The sequence below is a fragment of the Ursus americanus genome, chromosome 36 (genome assembly GCF_024610735.1).
Source record: "Ursus americanus isolate L20-20 chromosome 36, mUrsAme1.1.p, whole genome shotgun sequence".
NCBI lineage: Eukaryota > Metazoa > Chordata > Mammalia > Carnivora > Ursidae > Ursus > Ursus americanus.
The window spans coordinates 26,441,984-26,468,439 of record NC_142162.1 but is presented as its reverse complement, the minus strand read 5'-3'; the positions used below and the strand labels follow the sequence as shown (position 1 = coordinate 26,468,439).

General features: G+C 36.4%; 1 protein-coding gene, 1 non-coding gene and 1 pseudogene across 2 annotated transcripts in view; 2 read left to right on the top strand and 1 right to left on the bottom strand.

Moving 5' to 3' along the window:
- The window catches only part of UBR1 (ubiquitin protein ligase E3 component n-recognin 1), a 133,225-nt gene that overhangs the window by 17,237 nt on the left and 89,532 nt on the right, over positions 1–26,456 (top strand). The window contains exons 4-5 of the mRNA XM_045771719.2: positions 11,740–11,850; positions 25,545–25,675. Coding sequence (XP_045627675.2) covers positions 11,740–11,850; positions 25,545–25,675 — 242 coding nt within the window. The remainder of the gene's footprint in view (positions 1–11,739; positions 11,851–25,544; positions 25,676–26,456) is intronic.
- Positions 13,593–13,695, top strand: LOC123776534 (U6 spliceosomal RNA). Its single transcript, XR_006775388.1, has one exon. It is a non-coding gene; the product is annotated as a U6 spliceosomal RNA (small nuclear RNA).
- Positions 26,028–26,417, bottom strand: LOC123776041 (prefoldin subunit 6 pseudogene; annotated as a pseudogene).

Sequence of the window (26,456 nt, the reverse complement as noted above, 5' to 3'; positions counted from 1 at the left end):
TTTTTCTTTGGCCAAGTAAGTTCAGTTTTAATTTTAAAAAGGACACATGGACAGCAACCAAATATACCTGCCATTTCCTATCATTTTATAAAGGAAAAAGACATTTTAATTCCAAGGAAGTAGGATAATCCCAGAATAAAGAGCAGTCTTTTAAATTGCATCCATGTAGCTCTGTGAAAGAGCTCACTACATTTCTTACTTTTCTGGTTTTTCTGTAGACTGGTAAAAACTCGTTTGTTAAATTTTGGGAACCTTTTCACCAAGCTACCTTCAAGTTTTTAAAGCTTACCAGTTTACATCACCACCACAAAGCACTCTTTTATGGAGCACACTAACGTTTACCATTTTGAGGTTTTACAGAGCTCTACTTACAGGTGCTTACATGGCTTACTCAGGAACCTTTGAGTCATCAGAAGGATGGGCTATTTTATGACTAATAAAAGGTGATGTCGGTAAGCTTTAAAAAATATTGCCCATCAAATGTGAGTGTTAAGGGAACAGAACACTTTTGATGGGAGAATAAATTGACAGAATCTCTCTGGAATACCTGTATGTGTGGTGAAATTTTTAAAGAAAAGCAAGTGAATGACTAATAAGCATAATTCAGGTGAGTAGTAACTTCCAGGGCAGGTACGACAATGGGACTCTGAATGATGGCACAGGCCGTTTCAGCAGTATTAATATTCTCTTGGCTTGGGTGCTGGGTTCATGAGTGTTCATGTCATTGTTACACTTTGTAACTTACCTATACACTGTGTATGTTCTTTTGTATAATAAAACACTTCATAAAAGAAAAAAAAGAAGCCATTAAAAAAAAAAAAGAGTGGAAGAGATAGGAAGGGATACGTGTTGCTCCAGAGAAGAGGAAGAAGAGTAATGACAGGGGACAGACTGAAGATTGGACACTGTGTGAAGGGGACAGGACCAAGAAAAACTTTCAGTGGCTGATATTCCAAAACAATTTGAAAACAAGAAAATAAGAGTTGAAATTTTGAACTGTTTGTCTTGCTGTGTGTAATGTGACTCTTCATGATCGCTAGGTTCTCTGTAGTTTATCTCTTAAGAAAGCCTACAGTAAGATAAAATAAGGTCTTAGGATCTAACGTGCAAGGCGGTGACTATAGTTGATAACACTGTATTGCGTAGTTGAAATTTATTAAAAGGGTAGAACTTATATACTTGTGCACACATTAAAAAAAGTAGATATGAAAAAAGAACATACTGCAGTACTATTTTTTAAAATAATCTGATGCTAACTTCTGCATTTTCTCCTCAAAATAAACAAACACCCACTGTTAAAGATTATTTTTAAATAGATAAATGTTTCCTTTAAAGCAAGGAAAGTGAGTTACAACAAACAATATATAGACATACCTTACTTTATTGCACTTCACTTAATTGTGTTTTGCAGATACTGTGCTTTTTACAGTTGAAGGTTTGTGGCAACGCTGTGGCAAGTCTGTTGGTACCATTTTTCCAACAGCATTTGTTCACTCCATGTCTCTATGTCACATTTTGGTAATTTTTGCAATGTTTTAGACTTTTTCATTATTACTATATTTGTTATGGTGATCAATGATCTTTGATATTACTATTGTAATTGTTTTGGGCTGTCACAAACTGCACCCACAGAAGACAGCAAACTTAATTGGTAAAGGTTGTGTGTGTTCTGACTGCTCCACTGACTGGCTATTCCCCTGTCTCTCTCACTCTCCTCAGGCCTCCCTATACCCTGAGACTCAAATGTATTGAAATTATGCCAGTTAATAACCCTGCAATGGCCTCTTAAGTGTTCAAGTGAAAGGAAGAATCACACATCTTTCACTTTAAATCAAAAGCTAGAAATGATTAAGCTTAGTGGGGAAGGCATGGTGAAAGCTGAGTTGGGCTGAAAGCCAGACCTCTTGTGCCAGTTAGCTAAGTTGTAAATGCAAAGGAAAAGTTCTTGAAGGAAATTAAAAGTGCTATTCCAGTGAACAGATGGATGATTAGAAAGCAAAACAGCCTTATTGCTGATCTGGAAAAAGTCTGAGGGGTCTGGATAGAAGGTCAGGCCAACCACAACATTCCCTTAAGCCAAAGCCTAATCCAGAGCAGGGCTGTAATGCTCTTCAATTCTGTAAAGGCTGAGAGAAGTGAGAAAGCTACTGAAGAAAAGTTGGAAGCTAGCAGAGGTTGGTTCATGAGGTTTAAGGAAAGAAGCCGTCTCTGTAATATAAAGTGTGAGGTGAAGCAGTAAGTGCTGATCTAGAAGCTGCAACAAGTAATCCAGGAGGTCTAGCTGAGATCATTAATGAAGGTGGCTATACTCGACAACAGATCTTCAATGTAGAGAAAACAGTCTTGTATTGGAAGAAGATGCCATCTAGGACTTCAGTAGCCAGAGAGAAGTCATTGCCTGGTTTCAGAGCTTCAAAAGACACGCTGACTTTTTTGTTACAGGCTAATGCAACCAATGTCTTGAAGTTGAAGCCAGTGCTCATTTACATTTCTGAAAATCCTAGGACCTTTAAGAATTACATGAAAACTAGCTTGCCTGTGCTCTATAAATGAAACAACAACGCCTGGATGACAAGATTTCCATTTACAACATGGTTTACTGAATATTTTAAGCTCACTGTTGAGACCTACTGCTCAGATAAAAGATTCCTTTCCAAATATGACTGCTCACTGACAGTGCATCTGTCACCCAAGAGCTCTGATGGAGATGTACAATAAGATTAATGTTGTTCTGATGCTAACACTGCATCCATTCTGCAGCCCGTGAATCAAGGAGTCATTACAACTTTCAAGTCTCCTTTAAGAAATACATATCATAAAACTACAGCTGCTATATATAGTGATTTCTCTGATGGGTTTGGGCAAAGTAAATTGGAAAATTTATAGAAAGGATTCATCATTTTAGATGCCATTAAAAACATTCGTGATTTGTGCGCAGAAGGAAAAATCACAAACAGGGATTTGGAAGAAGTTGATTCTAACCCTCAAGGATGACTTTGAGGGGTTCAGGACTTCATTGGAGGAAAATAACTGCAGATGTGTTAGGAATAGCAAGAGAACTAGAATGACAAGTGGAGCCTGAAGACATGACTGACTTGTTACGATCTCAAAATAAAACTGTAACGGATGAGGAGTTGCTTTTGATGGGTGAGCAGAGAAAGTGGTTTCCTGAGACAGAATCTACTCTGGGTGAAGATTGTTGAAATGACAAGATTTAGAATATTCCATAAACATAGTTGATAAATTAGTGGGCAGGGTTTGAGAGGGTTGACTTCGATTTTGAAAGAAGTTCTAGTGTGGATAAAATGCTATCAAATAGCATTGCATAGAACAGAGGAATTGTTCACGAAAGAGTCAGTCAATGTGGTATACTTCATTGTCGTCTTATTTGAAGAAATTTCTACAGCCACCTCTTCTTCAGCAGCCACCATGCTGATCAGTCAGCAGCCATCAACATAAAGGCAATACCCTCCACCAGCAAAAAGATTACCACTTACTGAAGCCTTAGATGATGGTTAGCATTTTTAACAGTAAAGTATTTTTAAATTAAGGTATACACAACATTTTTTAAAGATAATGACACTTAATAATTTAGATACTTAATAGACTGCAGTATAGTATAAATGTAACTTTTATAAGTACTGGGAAGCCAAAAAAGTCATTTGACTCACTTTGTCATACTATTTGCTGTATTTCAGTGGTCTGAAACTGAACCTGTATGATCTCTGAGGTGTGCCTATATTCATACAATCATCCCCTTTAATCAGAAATAAATGTTTTCAAATCAGAAAAGACATAATGTAGCTTATGAAGTTGTGAAAGAAAAAAATTCCCATGGTATACTTTTATATGGAAAAAGCAAAATATATAAAATTATACGTTAAATTTTTGGTGTTTCTTTTAAAACATATTGTGTATATAATACTTAACCATACTTTATTTTAACTGTTTACCTATTATTGGGGGAATGTAATTAGGATTCAGTTGTATTTTTTTATGGTAAGCAGTGTTGCTATAAAAACCTTTTTTTTTTTTTTAAGATTCATCTATTTTAGAGAGCATGTGTGCGAGTGGGGGGAGGGCCAGAGGGAGATGGGGAGAATCTCAGGCTGACTCCATACTGAGCGTGGAGCCCAACCTGGGGCTCAGACTCACCATCCTGAGATCATGACCCAAGCCGAAATCAAGATTCAGATGGTTAGGGGCGCCTGGGTGGCACAGTTGTTAAGCATCTGCCTTCGGCTCAGGGCGTGATCCCAGCGTTCTGGGATCAAGCCCCACATCAGGCTCTTCCACTATGAGCCTGCTTCTTCCTCTCCCACTCCCCCTGCTTGTGTTCCCTATCTCACTGGCTGTCTCTCTGTGTCAAATAAATAAAATCTTAAAAAAAAGAGAGAGATTCAGATGGTTAACCAACAAAACCACCCAGGCACCGTGCTATAAACATCTTTATATGTGAATCACTTTTCTATATGTAGGATTATTTCCTTAGGATAGGTTCTCAGAGGTGGAATTACTGGATTAAAAAATATGGACATTTCAGGAAATAAAAAGATAAGCCACAGATTAGGTGAAAGTCTGCAATACATGTATGTGATAAATTACTGGTATCCAAAACATACAAAGTACTCTTTAAAATTAAACATTAAGAAAATGAACAACCCAGTTTAAAAATAGGCAAAAGATCTGAAACAGACTTCACCAAGAGGATATATAAATGGCCATAGAGTACATGAAAAATGCTTAGCAACATGTTATTAAATTAAAATGAGAATGAAGTACCACTAGACATCTATGAGAATGGCCAAAATCCAAAACAGTGACAACACCAAATGCTGATGAGGATAGGAGCAACAGGATCTTTTACTCCTGGGCGAAATGCAAAATGGTACAGCTACTTTGGAAGACATTTTGGCAGTTTCTTGCAGAAGTAAACATACTGTAACCATAATGTCCAGCACTTGTGTTCCTTAATATTTACCCAAGTAAACTGAAAACTTAAATCCATACAAAAAACTGCACAAGAATGTTTATAGCTGCTTTTTTCACATTTGCCAAAACTTGGAAGCAACCAAGATGTCCATCAGTAGATGAATAGATAAACCAACTTTGGTATACCAATACAATGGAATATTCTTCAGTGATAAAAAGAAATGAACTACTGAAAGAGATGGCAGGACCTTAAATGCATATTACAAAGTGAAAGAGGCTACTGTGAAAGACTATATACTATGTGATTCTAGCTGTATCACATTCTGGGAAAGGCAACACTGGAGACTAAAAAGTTCAGGGCCTGGGGGATGGTGGTGGGAGGGATGGAGGACTGAATAGGTGGAGCACAGGATATTTAGGGTAGTAAAAGTATTCTGTATGATACTGTAGTATATACATGTCATTATTAATTTGTTAGAACTAAAAAAGTGTACAACACAGAAAACTCTAATGTAAATTATGAACTTTAGTTAATAATAATGTATCAAAAATAATGTATCAACATTGATTCCTCACTTGCAACAAATGTATCACTCTAATACAAGGTGTCAATAATAGGGGAAACTGTCGGGGAAGGGGTATATGAGAACTTGGTATTTTCTGCTTAATTTTTCTTTAAACTTAAAACTGTTCTAAAAAACAAAGTCTGTTAATTTTTAAAAATGAATTTCAGAGGTTCTTAGTACATTTTGCCAAAGTGCTTCAGGAAAGAATTATACCAAATGTACTACAAGTAGTGGTATAGAATCCCACAGAACCTTCAGAAACCTTTAAATAGAAACCCTTTAAACTAAAACCTTTCAAATTGAACCCATCTTAAAAAAATTTTTCCCCCACTTCATTGAAAAATATTTTCTTGATTGTTCTAATGTTGTTTCTCTTTGCTTATTCTGGAATGGTGAATATGAAATACCCTGGCATTGCTACTTTGCCAGCTTCCTGGATAATAGGAACAAGGCTGTTTATTTTGCCATCATCCTTGCTGACAGGGCCAAGGTCATTGATTTGATCAGTAGATTAAGTTCCAGGAAGCCACGATCACAATAATGTAGCTTTGATCAAACAGAACCAAAATAGTGGCTGAGTTCACCTATCTACGGTCTTCTTGTATCTTGGAAGCTGATACCAAAACCAGGCCAGCTTCTAACATTGGTATCCTTTTATTGAACACATTCCAGAGTCAATTAGAATAAATCTGGAGAAGAAAACAAAGCCCACTACCAGTCTTCTCTTTCTCTGTCCCTTTTCTGTGTATGTCTCTTTCTTCATTTACTAAATTACAGTGATATGTTTATGTGTCCTTCATCCCCGTGTGACTGCAAACTCCAGGACAAGGCCCAGGTCTCATGTACTTGACACCACCTATGTCTTTCATAGTACCTGGGACATAGAGGCTTTCAACAAACATCTCTTGAAATGTTAGGATCAAAAGGACTAGATCATAGGTAGAGCTGATACCTAACATTTAATTATAAAAATAACCATGAGGGTCTATTTTAACATCAGCCTGCTATAATCCTACATGATGAGATTTATATTCTTATTGTCTTTGAAATACAACAGCATTAAAAAATAATTAATTTACCCAGGCAGTACAACAAAACTACCTTTAAATAATTTCAAACAATACAGAAAAATATAAATAAAAATTATAGTTGCCAGTCTGTCCTATTGTACTTTCTTTGTTAAACTAAATACAATTTAATGTATGTACATCCTTACAAATCTTTATGTATTTACAAACATGCACACACATTTATATGTTTAGGAGGGGTGTGTATATGCGTGTGTGTATGTAAATGGGATCTTACTATATATCCTGTCTTGCAGTTTGTTTTCAACCTAACAGCGTGTCATGGAGATAATTCTATGTTGATACATACAACAACTCTTCTGCCTTATTTAATTGTCACATGTATTCCTTTGTGGGATTATATCCCCCATCATAAATTTAACCCTCTCCTTTTTTAGACAATTATGTTGTTTCCAGTTTTTCAGTGATCAACAAATAAATTTGAGTGTACACATACGCCTTTTTTTTTCATATGAGCTAGTGTATCTATATTCAAGAATGCCTGAGGCTAGGGGCGCCTGGGTGGCTCAGTCGTTAAGCGTCTGCCTTTGGCTCAGGGAGTGATCCCTGTGTTATGGGATTGAGCCCCGCATCAGGCTCCTCTGCTGGGAGCCTGCTTCTTTCTCTCCCACTCCCCCTGCTTGTGTTCCCTCTCTCACTGGCTGTCTCTCTCTCTGTCAAATAAATAAATGCAATCCTTTAAAAAAAAAAAAAAAGAATGCCTGAGGCTAGATATTTAGAGGTAGATATCCTGGATTGAAGGGTATATGCATTTAAAATTTTGTTAGATTTTTGCCAGATGTTTTCCTTGAATTACCATGAGCTTACATTCTCAGTAAAAGAATATGAAAATGGGAGCGCCTGGGTGGCTCAGTTAGTTAAGCGTCTGCTTTCAGCTCAGGTCACGATCCTGGGGTCTTGGGATCGAGCCCCACGTTGGGCACCCTGCTCAACGGGGAGTGTGCTTCTCCCTTTCCCTCTGCCATTCCCCACCGCTTGTGCCCTCTGGCTCTCTCTGCCAAATAAATAAATAAAATCTTAAAAAAAAAAAAAAGTAAAAGCATACTGTTAGAATAGGGAATGGCATAGAATCAAGGCACAAAATCTAGAAGCCTTAAAAAAATCTGGCAAATTTAACAACATACATATTTAAAATGTCAACACAAATGATAGCATAAATCAAGTTAAAAGGCAGAAAACAGATCTTATAAAATCAAATATACACTTAACTTATGATTCAGCAATCCTACTTCTAGGTTACCCAAGAGAAACGCAAACATTTGCCCACACAAAGACTTGTACATGAATGTTTAAAGAAGCTTTATTTAAAAGCTGGAAACAACTCAAAAGTGCACCATCTGATGAAAAGATAAATTGTAGCAGATCCATACAATGGCATACTACTCAGCAATAAGAAGGAACAAAATGCTGATATATGAGAGGATCTCAGAGGTATTATGCTAAATGAAAAAAGCCAGACAGGAAGCACTACATATTACATGATTTCATTTATCTGACATTCTGAAAAGGCAAAAATATAGGGACAGAAAACAGTTCAGTGACTGCCAGGAGCTAGGGGTATGGAGGCAAGACAACTGAGTGCAAAGGGAATTCAGTGGATGGGCAAACATATCTTGATTGTGGTGGTGGTGGTTACTGAACCGTATAATGTTTGTGAAAACTTCAAACTGTACATCTTAAGTATAGATTTTATTTTATGTAAGTTATATCAATAAATCTCAATTAAAAACAAAAGTTTTTAGGGGCACCTGGGTGGTACAGCGGTTGAGCGTCTGCCTTCGGCTCAGGGCGTGATCCCGGCGTTATAGGATCGAGCCCTGCATCAGGCTCCTCCACTATGAGCCTGCTTCTTCCTCTCCCACTCCCCCTGCTTGTGTTCCCTCTCTCGCCGGCTGTCTCTATCTCTGTCAAATAAATAAATAAAATCTTTAAAAAAAAAATAAAAAACAAAAGTTTTTAAAAGACATAGTAAGAAAATATTTGTAAAATATGTAACAGCAGTAAGTAAAAAGCAATAGAAAAATGAGTAAAGAAACTATACAGAAGAAATTAAAGGTACAATTAAAATATGAAAAGATGTTAATACTACAAATAGATATGCAAATTAAAATAATGACATTCTTCAATAATCTGAAGTCCATCCAACAGATGACAAAATGTAAAAAAAAAAAATAACTGATTAAAGATTGGGGGCAGTTGTGGGGGGAGGGTCAAAGAGAGAGGAAGGGGGACAAGCAGACTCCCACTGTGTGGGGAGCCTGACACGGGGCTTGATCCCAGGACCCTGAGATCATGACCTGAGCCGAAGGCAGACGCTTAACTGTTTCTCCCAGGTGCCCCTAGTCTGTCAGTTTTGATGGTATCTTTGATTTCCTCTTACGACCCGTATAATAGTCGATAATTTTAATGTTACTTTTTCTTTCCCTTGTCCCAATTTTTAGTTGTAGCCCTTCTGATTGTTAGATCATATAATGTTTACATTCTTCATTCATGTCCTTACTTTTGATTTATTCTTAACTCTGCAATTAAATTTATAAATGTTCACCATCTGCCCTTTTTCTGAGGTCTTCCTAGTCACCTCTTGGTCAGATGAAGCTCATCCTCTAAGGGTTGGTGGACTAGTCTGTGGTTCATCACTGCCTGTTTTTGTATGGCCTGCAAGCTAAGTTTGTTTTTATATAGATGGTTGGGGAAAAGATAATAAAAGTAATAATTTTTGATACATGAAATTCCTATTTCATGAAAATTTTATAAAATTTAAATTCTAGTGATCATAAATAAAGTTTTATTGAAACATAACCATGCTCATTTATTGTCTCTGGCTGTTTCTGCACTACAACAGTAGATTTGAGTAATTCAGCAGAGATTATATGACCTGAAAAGCCTAACATATTTACTATCTGTTCCTTTTTTTTTTTTTTTTTTTTTTTTTTTTAAGTAGGCTCCTCGCTCAGCATGGAGCCCGACACGGGGCTTGAACTCATGACCCTGAGATCAAGACCTGAGCTGACTGAGATCAAGAGTCAGATGCCTAACGGACTGAACCATCCAGGCACCCCACTATCTGTTCCTTTATACATAAAGTTTGCTGATCTCTATTCAAGTAGATTCCTCAGGAAGGGCTCATATATACAGTATTCCCGATGTTCTGACATGTTCAAAATTGTATTTTTATAGCTTGGTTGGAGATAACATTCTTGATTTACATTTTCTTTCCTTGAAAACACAGCTCTGCTATTGTCTTGTTTTTACATGTTGTCATTGAGAAGTCTGATACCAGTCTAATTTTCTTGCTACTATGTTATTTCATCTTTTTGCCAGAAAGCCTCAGGACATTTATCTTTAAAGTCTTAGAATTTTAGTAGGATATACTTCAGAGTTGATCGTACTGGGTGAGTTTTAGTTACTGTGGATGCTTTCAGTGTGTTGATTGAGGTCTTTTATTTTAGGAAGTTCCCTTAGACTACAGTTTTGAATATCAGCTCTGTTCCATTGTTTAGATTTTCTTTTTTGGGTGACTCCAGTTATCCGTATTTTCTGTTGGAACCGATTTCTCTCTGGCCCTGTATTTCTTTAATTATTGCATTTTTCATTTCTTGATTGTTTTTCCTGCTTTGTTTAATGTTACTTATTAATTTTTCATTTGAATCTATTGGACACCTTGTAATTTAGAATTCATTTCTGGTAGGATTTTCTGGTTCTCTTCTGTTTTTTTCCCCTGAGTTCAGTCAGGTCTCATTTATTCCTTTTTTGTCCACTTCTGTTCTTAGTTTCTTTGTTTCTAATTAAAAGTGCTTTAATCTGATTAAGGGCTTTCATATCCCCCAAATGCTTGTTCGAGGCTATGAAATTAAGTTTGAGCATTATATTACAGTTTTCTTCAGCTTTGTGATTGGGTTTTGGCTCTTACTGCATTTTTTGCCTTTCTTTTTTGATAATAGTTTTGTATGAATATGGTCTGCTTCTATTTTTTATTTCATGGACAGTGTCCACAAATGCTCTCTTCTATCAGTTCGGTCCTCTTGTTTGTAATTTATTTTATAGATGATATTGGTGGTAGAGGTGAGGTGAGGAGAGTTTGGCCTGTATTGTTTCTCTCATTTCTGTAGGATCCTTAATTTTCCCTTTTTATTTCCTTTTTTCATTTACTGCCACACTGTTGAGGGCTTATCACTTTTTTTTTTTTTAATGTTTTTCATTTTCGTCCAAAATCAGTGCTTCTCTCATGTTGCCACTTCTGGTTATGCTCACTTTGGATCTTTCCCTGGGAACTGCCAAGTCTCAACCTGTGTTCCTCAACATTGGACGTGACTTTGTGTGTGCTTCATCTAAGTCCTCCGTACCCCTCTGTTTTCTTTCATGCAGTCTCTTAAGCTCCTCTCTAGTCTGCATTTGTAGGCTTGAAGCAATAGGCAACAGGAACTCTAATCGAACAAGTCATTTGAAGGCCGTGGCATTTATTTTTCATCTCTCAGGAATGCTGCAGACATGAATCATATGTGGTTTTATTGCTCTCCTTGTTTATTTTATGTGTGGGAGAGGAAGGTTTTGGGGAAGATTCAAAATCAGGTCATTGTCATCATCCTCTATCTGGATTCATATATGTTGCATCATTTTTTTGTTGTTTGCAGGTACCCCGAAAGGAAAAGTGAATAGTAAATAATTATAATAATAAAAGTAAAAGTAAATAATTTTAGTTGCAATGGAACATCAAATAGATGTAAATACTGTAAAGTTTCTTAACTATATAAGTATTATTATAATGATTTTTAGAAGTGTGTTTAAGCAGAAAAATGTCATTACTCAAGCATTCTAGGTGTTGCAAAGTGGGTTGATTTTTTTTTGCACACTTCACAGTCTGTTTTCCATTAGTACACAATTTTAAAAACTATTATTTAAGAATTAGTTGTTTCAAAGCATGTTTGTTTCAAAATTTTGTCAATTTTTAAAGGCTTATTTTTGTTGTGATTAAATGTTCAGATTTTTATTTATTTTGGTTAACTAAAATGGTTTTCGGTTTATTTGGTTTCTATTATATTAATGCCAGTTAAGGTTTAAGTATTGGGGAGCATTTATTATTTGAGTCATCTTTGTCCTTCTTGCTTTGTAATGTGTTTTGAAATCAAGACAAACTCATTTTTCATTTTTATCAGATGCATACTTCTACTGGAGGGGGATTTTGTGACTGTGGAGACACAGAGGCATGGAAAACTGGCCCTTTTTGTGTAAGTCATGAACCTGGAAGAGCAGGTACTACAAAAGAGGTAAGAATACTATTTTTAAAAATTGCTAATTATTTTAAGCTTGATACAATGATATAGAAAGAAATGTTATGTGTATGGGTTAAACTCAATTCCATTAAGAATCCTGATTTTTATGTTCTAGTATTTAAATGTAAGGAGTTTTATCCCACTCTATATTCATTTGTCTAAAGGGTGAATTTTTTTGTTCTATTTGTTAAGCAGTCGATTTGATAAGTAAGAGCAAACTACATATAAGGCTAAAAGAGCAAATGGAACAGTAGAATTGACATGTAACTTCAATAATTGCTTTTCTTAAAGAAAAAATAGTCAATTTGCTGTACATCCTAATCAAGAAAAGTGAGTAAGCCCAGATAAAGGCTATTAGGAAGGAAAATAAGGAAATAACTATAGACCTACAGATACAGAAGAAATTAAAAGGGTTATAAAAGACTCTTTATGAGACTCTGTGCAAATACACTTGAAAAATGGATTATTTTATTAAGCTGTATAAAATTTCATGATTTACTCAGACATAGAGAAAACTTGAACAGTTAATAACCAATGAAGAAATTCAGAATGTTGTCACAAGAAAGTACTTCCTAAAAAGTACTTCCTGTGTTCAAATGGTTTCACAGAGTAACCCTTTTCAAAACTGCAAAAATTAGATATTTTGTATACTCTTTAAACTGTTCCAGATAATCCTCTAGCATTGAATACCCCCTAGGGCCCAGATTTTGATCTCTTTAAGTACCATTACCCACTAAAAGAACTCAGGGCCTGTAAAAATACCTGACCAGGTCTGAGTCAAGGGATAGGTAAACTTATGAGGATGGGTCTGTGTCTAAACAATCTAGGACCCAGCTTGAAAGGGCTGTCATTGATAGGAGTTGGGCAGTTGGAGCATCAAAATAATACTAATAAAGTAACTACTATAACTGATTGAATCGTAATATATGAAAATTCATGAGTTTCTAATAAAACTAAAAAGAACTTAAATAATTTTGCCATGGCAGTGGTTCATTGCCATGGCAATGGTTATTATATCAATTTCTCACTCTAAAAACTAGTAATTAAAAGAATGAACTAAGCATTTATTCTACCTTTTCTTTTTAAGATTGTATATATTTATTTATTTTAGAGAGGGAGAGAGCGTGTGTGAGCAGGAGTGGGGGAAGGGGCAGAGGGAGAGAGAGAATCTGAAGCAGACCACCCCCTGAACTTGCTCTGAACTACGGAGCCCTACACGGGGCTCTGTCCCAGGACCCTGAGGTCATGACCTGAGCTGAAATTGAGAGTTGGACGCTTAACCAACTGAGCTTCTCCGGTGGGTGCCCCTATTCTGCCTTTTCAATAGGAATTGTATTTCATGGTAAACAAGTATTTCCAGTTTATGAGGTAAAGCTCTTCTTTCTAGGTGAATGCTAGCTAGCTAATAGAGAAGGGATAATAGGATTAGAATAATTAACATTTTGCAAATCTGGAGGAAATATTTGATTCAGGCAAGATTCATTAATGGATACTAAACCCATTAAGAAATGAGTTGATAAAGAACAATATTCACATAGTTCTAAATTGTCATCTCCTAGATTACTTGCTAGGCATAGAGGAAAAAAGTGAAACTTTAAATGGAGGTATCATACTGTCATCTCCTGACACTGGTCATCAGTATTAGCATCATTACTAATAGTAGGGTGATAGGCATAATGAGTCTCCTCACAGGATGTAAGATAAAGTACATCGTTAATGTCTAAAAATCAGTTAGCTTGCTTCGGCAGCACATATGCTAAAATTGGAATGATAAAGAGAGGATTAGCATGGTCCCTGCACAAGGATGACAGACAAACTCATGAATTGTTCCATATTTTTATGATTTCACTCATATGTGGAATTTAAGAAACGAAACAGATGATCATAAGGGAAAGGAAAAAAAAAAAGAGAGGGAGACAAACCATAAGAAACTCTTAACTATAGAGAATAAACTTAGGGTTGCTGGGGGCAGGGGGATGGGCTAAATGGGTGATGGGTGTAATGGAGGGCACTTGTGATAAGCACTGGGTGTTATATGTAAGTGATGAATCACTAAGTTCTACTGCTGAAACTAGTATTACACTGTATGTTAACTAAAATTTAAATAAATTTGAAATATTGGGGAAAAAATAAAAGTTTGTGAAAAATGAAAAAAATCAGTTAATGGAAAATACCATATAAACAGAATAAGAAACAAAACCACATGATCACCTAAATAGATGTAGCAAAAGCATTTGACAAAATCCAACACACTTTCATCATAAAAGAACTTAACAAACTTATAGTAGAAAGGAGCTTTCTCAACCCTGATAGAGGGCATCTGTGAAAAACTCATAGCTGTAAATATATTAGATATGTTCCCCCTGAGATCAGGAATAAGACAAAGATTCTGCTCTTGTCACATCTATTCAATACTGTATTAAAAGTTCTGGCTAGGGCAATTAATAATGCAAGAAAAATAAATAAAAGGCATCCAGATTGGAAAGGAAAAAATAAAACTAGCTCTATTTGCAGATGACATGATTTTGTATATGGAAAATCTTAAGGAATCCACAAAAAAATATTATTAGAACTAATAAGGTCAGGGGCGCCTGGGTGGCGCAGTCGTTAAGCGTCTGCCTTTGGCTCAGGGTGTGATCCCGGCGTTCCGGGATCGGGATCGAGTCCCACATCAGGTTCCTCCGCTGGGAGCCTGCTTCTTCCTCTCCCACTCACCCTGCTTGTGTTCCCTCTCTCGCTGGCTGTCTCTATCTCTGTCACATAAATAAATAAAATCTTTAAAAAAAAAAAAAAGAACTAATAAGTTCAGCAAGAATGTAGGATACAAGATAATTTTACAGAAATCACTTGTGGTTTTATACATCAGTAATGAAAAATCTGAAGAAGAAATTGAGAAAAAAATTCCACGTTTACTATAGTATCAAAGAGAATAAAATATTTAGAAATAAATTAACAAAAACAGTATAAAATTTATGTTTTGAAAACGAACACTGTTGAAAGAAATTAAAGATCTCAATAAATGGAAAAAGTCCCACTTTTAAAAAAAGTTTTTATTTTAATTCCCATTAGTTAATATACAGTGTAATATTAGTTTCAGGTGTACAATATAGTGATTCAGCAGTTCCATACGTCACCCAGTGCTCATCACGACAAGTGCACTCCTTAATCCCCATCACCTATTTCATCCATCCCTCTACTCACCTCCCCTCTGGTAACCATCAGTTTGTTTTCTATAGTTAAGAATCTGTTTCTTGCTTTGCTTCTTTCTCTCTTTCTTTTTTCCCCTTTACTCATTTGTTTCTTAAATTCCATACATGAGTGAAATCATATGGTATTTAGAAGACTTAAAATTGTTAATGTGGCAGTCCATTGGGTGTTTTTTCCCAACACCACCAAGCGATTAAACTCAGTTCTCCATTGACACTGACCAGGTATCCCACAAATTTAACTCAAGTCTGATACTCTCTGCATGGCGATAGCATCAGATCCTACAGGTTAAGAGCACAGTCTCACAAGACTGCCCCCACTTCAGATGCCAGTTGGAAGTCTAGGTTGTTCTCTTTGCTTCTGCTTCTGACCAACTGGCTGTAAATCAGAGATTCACATAACCCTCTCTTCGGATTCCATTAATTTGCTAGAGCAGCTCATAGAACTAAGGAAATCAGATTTCCTAGACTTACTAGATTACCTATGTATTATAAAAGGCTGTACTTTAGAAACAGCCAGCTGGAAGAGATGCATAGGGCAAAATATTTGGGGATGGGTTGGGGATCTTGCATGCTCTCCGAGTACACCACTCTCCCCAGATCTCTATGTATTCACCAACCCAGTTTTCCATATCCCGTCCTTTTGGGTTTTTATGGATGTTTCACTATATAGGCACATGATTGATTAAATCATTGGTCATTGGTGATTGATTCAACCTTTAGCCCCTCTTCCCTCTCCAGCGGTCAGAGGGTAGGACTTGAAGCTCCAGCCTTTGGATCATGGTTGGTCCCCCTGGCAACCAGCCCCCATCCTTTGTTACTTTCTGAAAGTCACTTCATTAGCATAACAAAAGACTTTAAAAATTCCTCTCATCACTTTGGAAATTCCAAGGGTTTTAGGAGCTCTATACCAGAAACAAAGACCCAATATATTTCTTCCTATAATTCTTCCTTCACGATATCACAGGCCATACTCCCCAGTTGATCTACAGATTCAACACAATTCCTATCAGAATTCCAACTGAGAGATTTTTTTTCTCTATTTTAGTAATTGACAAGCTTACTTTAAAATTTACATGAAATTATAAGGGACCCAGAAATAGCCAAAACAACCTTGAAAAAGAACAAATTTGGAGAACTCACACTTCCCTATTTCAAAACCTACTACAAAGCAACAGTAATCAAGACAGTGTGGTATGACGTAATGATAAACATAGAGATTATGAGAATAGGTTTGAGAGTCCAGAAATAAACCCACATGTCTGTGGTCAACTGTTTTTCAAAACCAGAATACAAAGGGCCTTCACTAGGAAAAGAATAGTCTTTTTATCAAATGGTACCAGAACAACTAGATATCCACATGCAAAAGAATGAGTCTGGATCCCTAGCTCACACCATACATGAAAATTAACTCAAAATGGGTCAAAGACCTAAATGTGAGAGCTAAAACTATAAAACTCTTAGAAGAAAACATAGAGGTAAATCTTCATTACCTCATATTTGGCAGGGGATTGATAGATACGACAGCAAAAGCCTGAAAAATAAAAGAAAAAATATGTAATTGGACTTCATCAAAGGACACTGTCAAGAAAATGAAAAGCCTACAGAATGGGAGAAATATGTTTGCAAATCATATTATCTGATAAGGGACTTGTATCTAGAACTTACAAAGAGCTCTTAAAACTCCACAATAAAAAGACAACCCAGTTTTTAAAACCGGCAAAGTCATTTCTTCATGAATAGTCACTTCTTCAAAGAGTATATATACATATATATATACACATACACATAGCCGATAAGCACATGAAAAGATGCTTAGCATCATTGTCCATTAGGGAAATGCAAACCAAAATCATGACATTCTTTTTCATCCCCACTAATGGCTATAATCAAAAAGACAAATAATAACAAGTGTTAGTGAGAATGTGACAAAGCTGGAGCCCTCATATGCTGTTGGTAGAAATGTAGAATAGTGCAGCCACTTTGGAAAATAGTCTAGCATTTCTTCAAATGATTAAATGTAGAGTCAACATACACTCCAGTAACTCCACTTCTAGGTATATACTCAAAATAATTGAAAACAGTTGTTCAAGCAAATATTTAGACATGAATGTTCATGGTAGCGTTATCATAATAGTATCGTTACAGAATAATATATTACTCATAATAAAACTCAGTGTCCGTCAACTGATAAATGGATAAACAAATGTGGGTAAATCGAAACAATGCATTATTTGGCTGTAAAAGGAAAGTAATGAAACATGCTTCAATTTGGAGGAACCCTGAAAACATTACTCTAAGTGAAAAAGCCAAATACAAAAGATCACATTATATGATTACATTTAAGTGAAATGTCCGGAATAGGCACGTTTAAACAGACAGAAAAATAGGTTAGTGGTTCTTTAGGTCTAGGGGGTTGGAGGCATTGGGTGGGGGAGGAAGAAATCACTAAGGAGTTTTTTTGTTTTTGTTTTTTTGAGGTGATGAAACTGGTCTAAAACTGATGTGATAGATACAAATATCTAATATACTAAAAACCATTAAGTAGTGTATTTTGAGTGAATTGTATAGTATATGAATTATATCTCAAGCTATTAAAAAAACTGAAGTACCTAGAGCCTCACTTATGAAATAATATTCTTCTTCTTTTTTTTTTTAAAGATTGATTTGAGAGAGAGATTGCGTGGGCATACGTTGAGTAAGGGGCAGAGGGAGAGAGAGAGAGTCTCAAGCAGACTCCCCATGGAGCATGGAGCATGGAGCCTTTCACAGGGCTCCATCTCACGACCCATGAAACTATGATCTGAGCCGAAATCACAAGTTGGACGCTTAACTGAATGAGCCACCACTTATTAAATATTCTTGATAAAAATGTTTAGCCTGAACTTAATAAAACCTTGGGGTTTAACTTTTAGGAAATACAGGGGCAACATGAACACGATAAAGAAGACCACAAGAAAGATTAATATAAAATGTAGGACATTTCAAGGTAAATCTAGAATGTAGGAGTTTTTATAGGAAATATGGCCTGGTTTCTGGCATGAAGAACAAAAGCCTGGAAGGGGGGATGGGAGATTCATTTAGATGTAAATGACCTAGACATAATAACCAAGTGCAGTAGATATTTTGGGAAGAATTAGGAAAACTGAATATGTTCAAGACATTAGATGATATTTAAAAATTATCAATGTTACTAGATATAATAATGGTATCATAAGTATGTAAGAAAATTCTTTTTGTTAAGGTGCCTGGGTGGCTCAGTTGGTTAAGCAACTGCCTTCGGCTCAGGTCATGATCCTGGAGTCCCGGGATTGAGTCCCACATTGGGCTCCCTGCTCAGCGGGAAGTCTGTTTCTCCCTCTGACCCTCCCCCCACTCATGCTCTCTCTCTCCCTCTGTCTTATTCTCTCTCTCTCAAATAAATAAATCTTTAAAAAAAAAAAAGAAAATTATTTTTTTAGAGATGCATGTTAAGTATTTAGGGGTAAAATATGACTAATTTTTACCTTAAAATACTTGAACAAAAAATACATATATGGAAAAATAACAGTTACTGAATTTAGGTAAAAGTGTGATTGTTATACTGATCTTCCTGTTTTTCTTTTCTTTTTTTTTTTTTAAAAAGATTTTATTTATTTATTCGACAGAGCTAGAGACAGCCAGCGAGAGAGGGAACACAAGCAGGGGGAGTGGGAGAGGAAGAAGCAGGCTCATAGCGGAGGAGCCTGATGTGGGGCTTGATCCCATAACGCCAGGATCACGCCCTGAGCTGAAGGCAGACGCTTAACCGCTGTGCCACCCAGGCACCCCTATCTTCCTGTTTTTCTATATTTAAAAAATTTTACTGATTAAAAATAAAAATCAATTAAACACCAAATAAATAACAAAAACATAGAAACTGTCCTTAAGCATAGAAGGGGGAAAAGAGAAAGTTTCCAAATTTGTTATGTAAAGCCAACATTATATTGACCACATATTTGACAAAATAGAGAATTTACAGATCAGTTTTATTAATAATTGTTATGTCGAAATACTAAATAAAACATTAGTGGGTGAAATCAAGTTTAAAACACTCATGACACTATCATGCTTACATTCCTGGAATGAACTCCTCTTGGAATTCACTTGTGAAATCTTGGCACTTTCTGGGAAAGTAGCTTCTTTTTTAAAAAATTTTTATTTAAATCCAGTTCAGTTAACATTATATATTATTAGTGTCAGAGGTAGAATTTAGTGATTCATCAGTTGCATACAACAACATCCAGTGCTCATTACTTCGCATGCCCTCCTTAATGCCCATCACCCAACTACCCCATCCAACAACCCTCAGTTTGTTTCCCAGAGTTAAGAGTCTCTTTATGGTTTGTCTCCCTCTCTGTTTTTGTCTCATTTTATTTTCCCTTCCCCTATGTTCATCTGTTATGTTTCTTAAATTCTACATATGAATGAAATCATATGGTAATTGTCTTTCTCTGACTGACTTATTTTACTTACCATAATGCCTTCTAGTTCTATCCACATCATTGCAAATGGCAAGATTTCATTCTTTTTGATGGCTAAGTAATATTCCAGTGTGTGTGTGTGTGTGTGTGTGTGTGTGTGTGTGTGTGTGTACCACATCTTCTTAATCCATTCATCTATAGATGAACATCCGGGCTCTTTCTATGTTTTGGCTATTGTCGACATTGCTGCTATAAACATTGGGGTGCATGTGCCCTTTCAAGTCAGTATTTTCGTATCCTTTGGATAAATACTCGGTAGTGCAATTGCTGAGTTGTAGCGTAGTTCTATTTTTAACTTTTTGAGGAATCTCCATACTGTTTTCCAGAGTGGCTGCACCAGTTTGCATTCCCACTAACAGTGTAAGAGGGTTCCCCTTTCTCTGCATCCTTGCCAACATCTGTTGTTTCCTGAGTTGTTAATTTTAGTTGGGAAAGTAGCTTCTTTGGTAACATTCTTAATTTCTTCCAGGATTATAGACCTGAAATCAAAAGTCATTAATCATGTTCGTTGATGAAACAGGGTATTCCCATTATAGAGAGAAGAAAAGGAAATCTATTGCTGTTATTTAACACTGTTCTGGAAGTCAGTCAAATAGGCTCACAGAATAAACTAACATACATCAATATTGGAGAGCAGGCAGAATTGTCATGATACCTGGAAAACCCAAGAATGTTAACTGAAAAATGGAAACTAGAGTAGAGTTTAGTCAAGTTATTGGTTACAGAACTCGTATTAAAAACCATTAGTCTTTCTGTTTAATGTATTCGAATATTACTTGAATGCCCTTACAAGCAATAATATCTTTTAGAAAATGTAGTGGAAGGGGGCCCAGATCGTGCAGTTGGTTAAGCGTCCAAGTCTTCGTTTTGGCTCAGGTCGTGATCTCAGGGTCTTGAGATCGAGCCCCATGTTGGGCTCTGCAGTCAGCATGAAATCTGCTTCAGACTCTCTCACTTTCTCTCTCTGCCCCTTCTGCTTGTGCATGTGTGCTCTCTTTCTCTAAAATAAATCTTGGGGGGAAAAAAGAAAATGTAATAGAATAGGGGTGCTCGGCTGGCTCAGTCAGTGGCGCATATGACTCTTGATCTTGGGATCGTGAGTTCAAGCCCCATGTTGGGTATAGAGATTTTTTTTTTAATGTGATGGAAGAGAAGATCTCGTTCACTATAGCATGAGAAAAAATATAATAACTTGGAAAAAATCAATCTGCCATCTCTATTTTAAGAAACTTGAAAAGTATACTCTGGTAGGCATGAAAGAAGGAAAATATCAGGAGATAAACTTCATTCTTGGATTGGACGATTCAATATTAAAAAAAAATATACAATATTAATATACAAAATTAAAAATTTTTTCTAGAGTTAATCCACAAAATCAGTATATCCTCAACCAGAATAACAACCAAATATTCTTTTGGAACTTGACAAAGTAATCAAAAGTTCTTCTGGAAAAATAATCTTTGAGAATTGTCAGGAAAAGCTGAAATAAAGAGTTAGGAGTGTGGATAGGTCTAATCGTAGTAATCCAAATAATGTGACTCTTGCTACAGGAATAGACAGCAAAGAATGGAATAGAAAAGAGAATCTAAATCCAGATTGGTAGTAAAGATAGCATTTCAGATTGGCGGCGGTTTGTAACTGGCTGCCCATTTGAGGGGGAAAAAAGTACAAAGCTTGATCAGATAAATTCCAGAAATATCAAGGATTTTTAAAAGCTTTTTTTTTTTTTAAGAAAAATTATAAACTTGTTAGAAGGAAATATGGGTGAATTTTTTAAAAATAATCTTGAAGTAGATTGGGTCTTTCAAAGTTTTTTTTTTTTAATTCAGAAGCCATAAAAAGGAAAAGACTGATAAATTTGCTTATGCAAAAATTAATGACTTCTTTATAGCAAAAGCTTTGTCATGAGATTAAATGACAGATGGAAAAAACATTGCAATATGTCATAAAGGATAATGATCTATCATTAAGAAACCCCTGGTATTCTGTATATTTGTGCCATGTGACCATTCGTGTGTAGTGTACTCTATTTTATAAAACTCAGAATGGAAAGAAATGGAATTATATTTGGAGAGGTAAAATGTGTTGTCTTCTCTTGAGTAGAAGTATTAGAGCACAACAGTATGGGCTCTAGAACAGGTGTCCTCAGTTTGCTTTATAACCCTACTGATGGCTCTGTGACCTTGGCAGAGTTAATCAACCTTTCTACCTTTCATTTTATCTCTAAATTGGAGATAATACCATCTGCCTCATAGGGCTGTGAGGATTAAATGAGATAATACATGCAAAGTGCTTAGCCCTTAGAATATGCCAGACATATTCTAAGGGCTAAGTGAATGTTACCTGTTATTATTAGTATTACAGCTTCTACTGCTTTTCCCATTACCTTTCTTACTTGCGATACTAATAATACCACATATTCATATGTTTTAGAATTAAGAGAGATCGTTCACATGAATAGTATCATTTTATCCTCATTACTACTTTGTGAGGTAGATACAGTAGCTCCATTTTATAGAAGTAGGAACAGAGACTCAGTAAGTGACTTGCTCAGGTTTGCATTATCTAGTCAGTGGCAAAGTTGTACCTAAAATTCAGATCTTTAGATTCTGAGTTCCAGCATGTTTTTTAAAATCTTGAATTTAGAAGTAATTTTAAATTTATGAAAAGAGGCAACAATAAAAATAGTACCAGGAATATTCATATACTTTTTACCCATTCACCAATTGTTAGCCTTTTCCCCCATTCACTTTATTATTCAGCATTCATTTTTTAGATTGCCTCATTTACTTGTCCTAATCTCAGATGGCCAGTCCTTCATTTGACAAATATTTATCAAGTGCCCGTTACTTGATTAAATATTACCAAATGTCCATTCACTGGAATACCAGTTTAAACCTTTCAAATTTATTCTCATTTTTGTTTTGTTTAATGAACGCTTTTAATTCTGATTATTTCACTTTCCTCTAGTATTTTTGAAAGGGTACTGAAATATTTTGGTACATCAGAGAGTAATTTGTGGCTTGGTTTTTATAACCTCTTCATTCCATAACTAGTCATTCTGCAAAACCTGTCATTGTGTTTTAAGTACCTGAAGAATCCTTGGGAGTTAAGTTGACTCATTGAGTCTACAAAACTAGCTTCCCTCCCTCGGCCTCATGGATTTCCAGTCCATTTGGGGTTTTCCTGAATCATAATGGCCTCGGAATAGTGAATTTAGTCCTAACTGAACTAAGCTGATTTTGGATTTAGAATTAGATTCAAAAGGTGATTGGTCGTTCAGGCTTATCCTAAAAGTAAATCTGGATATTCTCGAACTGACTGATTATCTGGAGGTGAGGGAGGGGTACCTGTGGCTAGCATATAACTAATCAGTTCACGCAACACAAACAGTCCTGTGTACATGGCATTTTGTTTCATCTTTGCTTTGATGAATGTGAAAGCCATACTCTGCCAGGTGCATGGCATTGTGCCAGTCATAGTGGGGATTTTTACCAAGTGTAATCCAATCTGGCTGGTACTAATCAGCCAATCATCCAGCTTTTGGCAATGTCTTTCGAAGAGAGGCCTCTTTCCAGTATATGTAAAAGCAGTTTCTCTCTAGTCCTGCAGTACATTTCTGGGTTAATTATTATTTTTTTTTATCCTACTTAGATTATAGCCCTTTTGTTTCCTCTCATTGATCTTCTTATTTTCTAAGCTGTAGATGCCTTGCTTGAAAGTTTCTTATATACTTACCAGATCCCTTCTAAAGGACTTACCTCTGATTGATATGGTATGAAAGTAATGAGCTGGTTCTTTTAACTCTTCACTACTACCTCACACTACTTTTTTGAGGAATTCAAAAGGATATATTGAGCTCCTATATATAGGAATGTAGTGGACCGGTATCGGTCTTAGTACTTTGGCACTCTGTGTATTTCTCTCTAGTAAATGCTTCTGAACAAAATCTCCAGAAGAGAAGGTGATATATTGAAGAGAAAGCAAAAATTGAAAAAAAAAAATTGAAATCATAAATCATTGGGGAGGGAGAAAGAATAGGTGCAAAAGAGTAAAAATGTGTAGGTTAAGAGTTTGGTGAACACAGAATGAAATACAGTTCATTAGAATAGTCTGCAGAGGTAGGTTAAAATTTAATATTAAAATCTTATATTGAATTACTACTGGATTTTTTTTGTCTTAAAGAGCTCCTGTGGTTTTTTTTTCCTATTTACTCTTTTGTTTAAACAGCTTATTGAGACATAACTTGCATAACATTTTAAAAAATTCTCCCACTTCACGTGTACAATTCAGCACTTTTTGGCATATTCACCAAGTTGTTCATCCATCACCTCAATTATAGAATGTTTCCATCACCCCCAAAAGAAACCCTATATCCATCAGCAGTCACTCTCCATTTATTGCAAACTCCCCAGCCTTAGGCAATCACTCTTTTACTTTCTGTCCCTATACGTATGGTCTGTTGTGTACGTTTTATATAAATGGTATCATATAGTATGTGGCCTTTTGTGATTGGCTTTTTTTCACCAGCATAATGTTTTCAAGGTTCATCCATGTTGTACCATGTACTTTTTGGTGTAAGTAATATTCTGTTTTTGCGGCCAAGTAATATTCTGTTGTATAAATATTCACATTTTATTTATCCATTCATCAGTTGATAGACATTGGGGTTGTTTCCACTTTTCGGCTATTATAAATAATGCTGCTATGAATATTTGTGTTTATGTTTTTGTTTCAGACATGTTTTCATTTATTTTGGATAGATATGTAGGAGTGGAATGGCTGGGTCATATAAGTATGTTAAATATTTTGAGCATCTGTCAGATTATTTTCCAAATTGGCTGCACCATTTTACATTTCCACCAGCGGTGTATAAAGTTTCAAATTTCTCTACATCCGGGCCAGCACTTGTTATTATCTTTTTTATTATAATAACTGTAGGGGCACCTGGGTGGCGCAGTTGTTAAGCCTCTGCCTCTGGCTCAGGGCGTGATCCCGGCGTTATGGGATCGAGCCCCACATCAGGCTCCTCCGCTATGAGCCTGCTTCTTCCTGTCCCACTCCCCCTGCTTGTGTTCCCTCTCTCGCTGGCTGTCTCTATCTCTGTCAAATAAATAAATAAAATCTTTAAAAAAAACAAAAAGCTTAGTAACTGTAGCAGGTGTGAAGAAGTATCTCATTGTGGTTTTGATTTGTATCAAAATCAAAAGAGCATTTGAATGCAATTTTTAGCTAATTGGTTTCAACAAGCCTTTAGTTACGGAGCTAGTGGTCTGTAATAAAGAGAACATTGTTTTTTGTGGGAGCCAAAGACTCAGGTTTTAGTCATTTCTGCTATTTATAGGCTCTTTTACTTTGGATGGGTTCCTTATGCTTTAAATTTCAGTACTTCTCGGGCACCTGGGTGACTTAGTCGGTTAAGCATCTGCCTTTGGCTCGGGTCGCTGATCCCAGGGTTCTGGGATCGAGCCCCACATTGGGCTCCCTGCTCAGCGGGGCGTCTGCTTCTCCTTCTTCCTCTGCACCTCCCCCCTGCCCATTTTCTCTCTCTCTCTCTCAAATAGATAAATAAAATCCTTTTTTTTAAATGTCACTAATTCTCTCCCGTTCTTACAGAGTGGATATGAGGATCAGTTGAAATAGTGAGAAAAGTTTTTTGTAAGCTCTAAGGGATAACCAGATGTTCTCTGATATTACCATAATTAGGCTACTCAGGAAGGCAGAGAACATTCATAAGGGAGAGCATCACTAAAAAGGGGACTCTGTGTTTCTGTCTCCTTTCCTTTCTTTCTGTAGCACCAACTTGGCCACAAGGAATTAAGCTAAACTGATGTGAATAGTAACCCTCTTGAGCTCAACTGAATTTGTTCCTGAAAGATGGTGTAATGAAGTCATTAAAATAATTAAAAATTAATAATTTTCTCGTCCATTTATTTATATACAATGTTGGTAGTTATATTTTTTCTATACTTTCTTACAGAATTTACGTTGTCCATTGAATGAAGAGGTAATTGTCCAAGCCCGGAAAATATTCCCTTCAGTGATAAAATACATTGTAGAAATGACTATATGGGAAGAGGAAAAAGAACTGCCTCCTGAACTCCAGATAAGGTGGGTACAGTTTTCAAAAGGGAGATGTTTTGGCAAAGATTATTTATGTTGCAGAATTAGTGTTGGAAAAATGTTTATGTTGTACTGCTTAATTTATCAGCATTATGAAAATTTTGTAGAGCATTATCTTTTGGGACTACTTTCAAAATGTCCATTTAGATGAGATGCTCTGCATAGGCACTAAACAGAAGGTAAGCCAAAAGAACACCCTAAACAGGAGCTTCTCACTTTTAAGAAAGAGCATCTTGGGGGTTTTGTTTGTTTGGTCAGAAAACAGCCAGGTGTTTTCACATTTTATTAACTACAGTATAGACCCTAGAGCTGCCTCATTCCCTACCCCCCCACCATGGGGTCAGGCCTTCCCAGAAGCCCCTGCCTTGGCTGCCTGCGCCTACTGGAACTCCTGCTGTAGCTGAGCCAGGGTCTCCCTCTGTTGCTCTGACTGCCCTTCGAGGCCCCAGAGCTGGGATTCATATCACTTAATTTCAGCTGTGATATAGTCCAGCCTCTTCTCCACTGTGGCCTGAGCCTCTCCCAGCTCCTGTTTGACCAGCACAGGACCCAGAAGTTTAAAGACCCTGTTGGACCCATCTAAAAGGGCCAACTCCTCCTTCACAATATTACTTTCTGTTAGTCGCACCTCAAGTTTCTGCCGCCTTGACAGGGATTTACTCAAGTCCTTCTGTAGCTGCTGCTATTTCTCCCCTTTTTCCTGTAGCTTCTTCTGGATTAGCTCAGCCATGGCGGGGATGAAGGCCTTTCTTTCATTATTTGGGCTGGG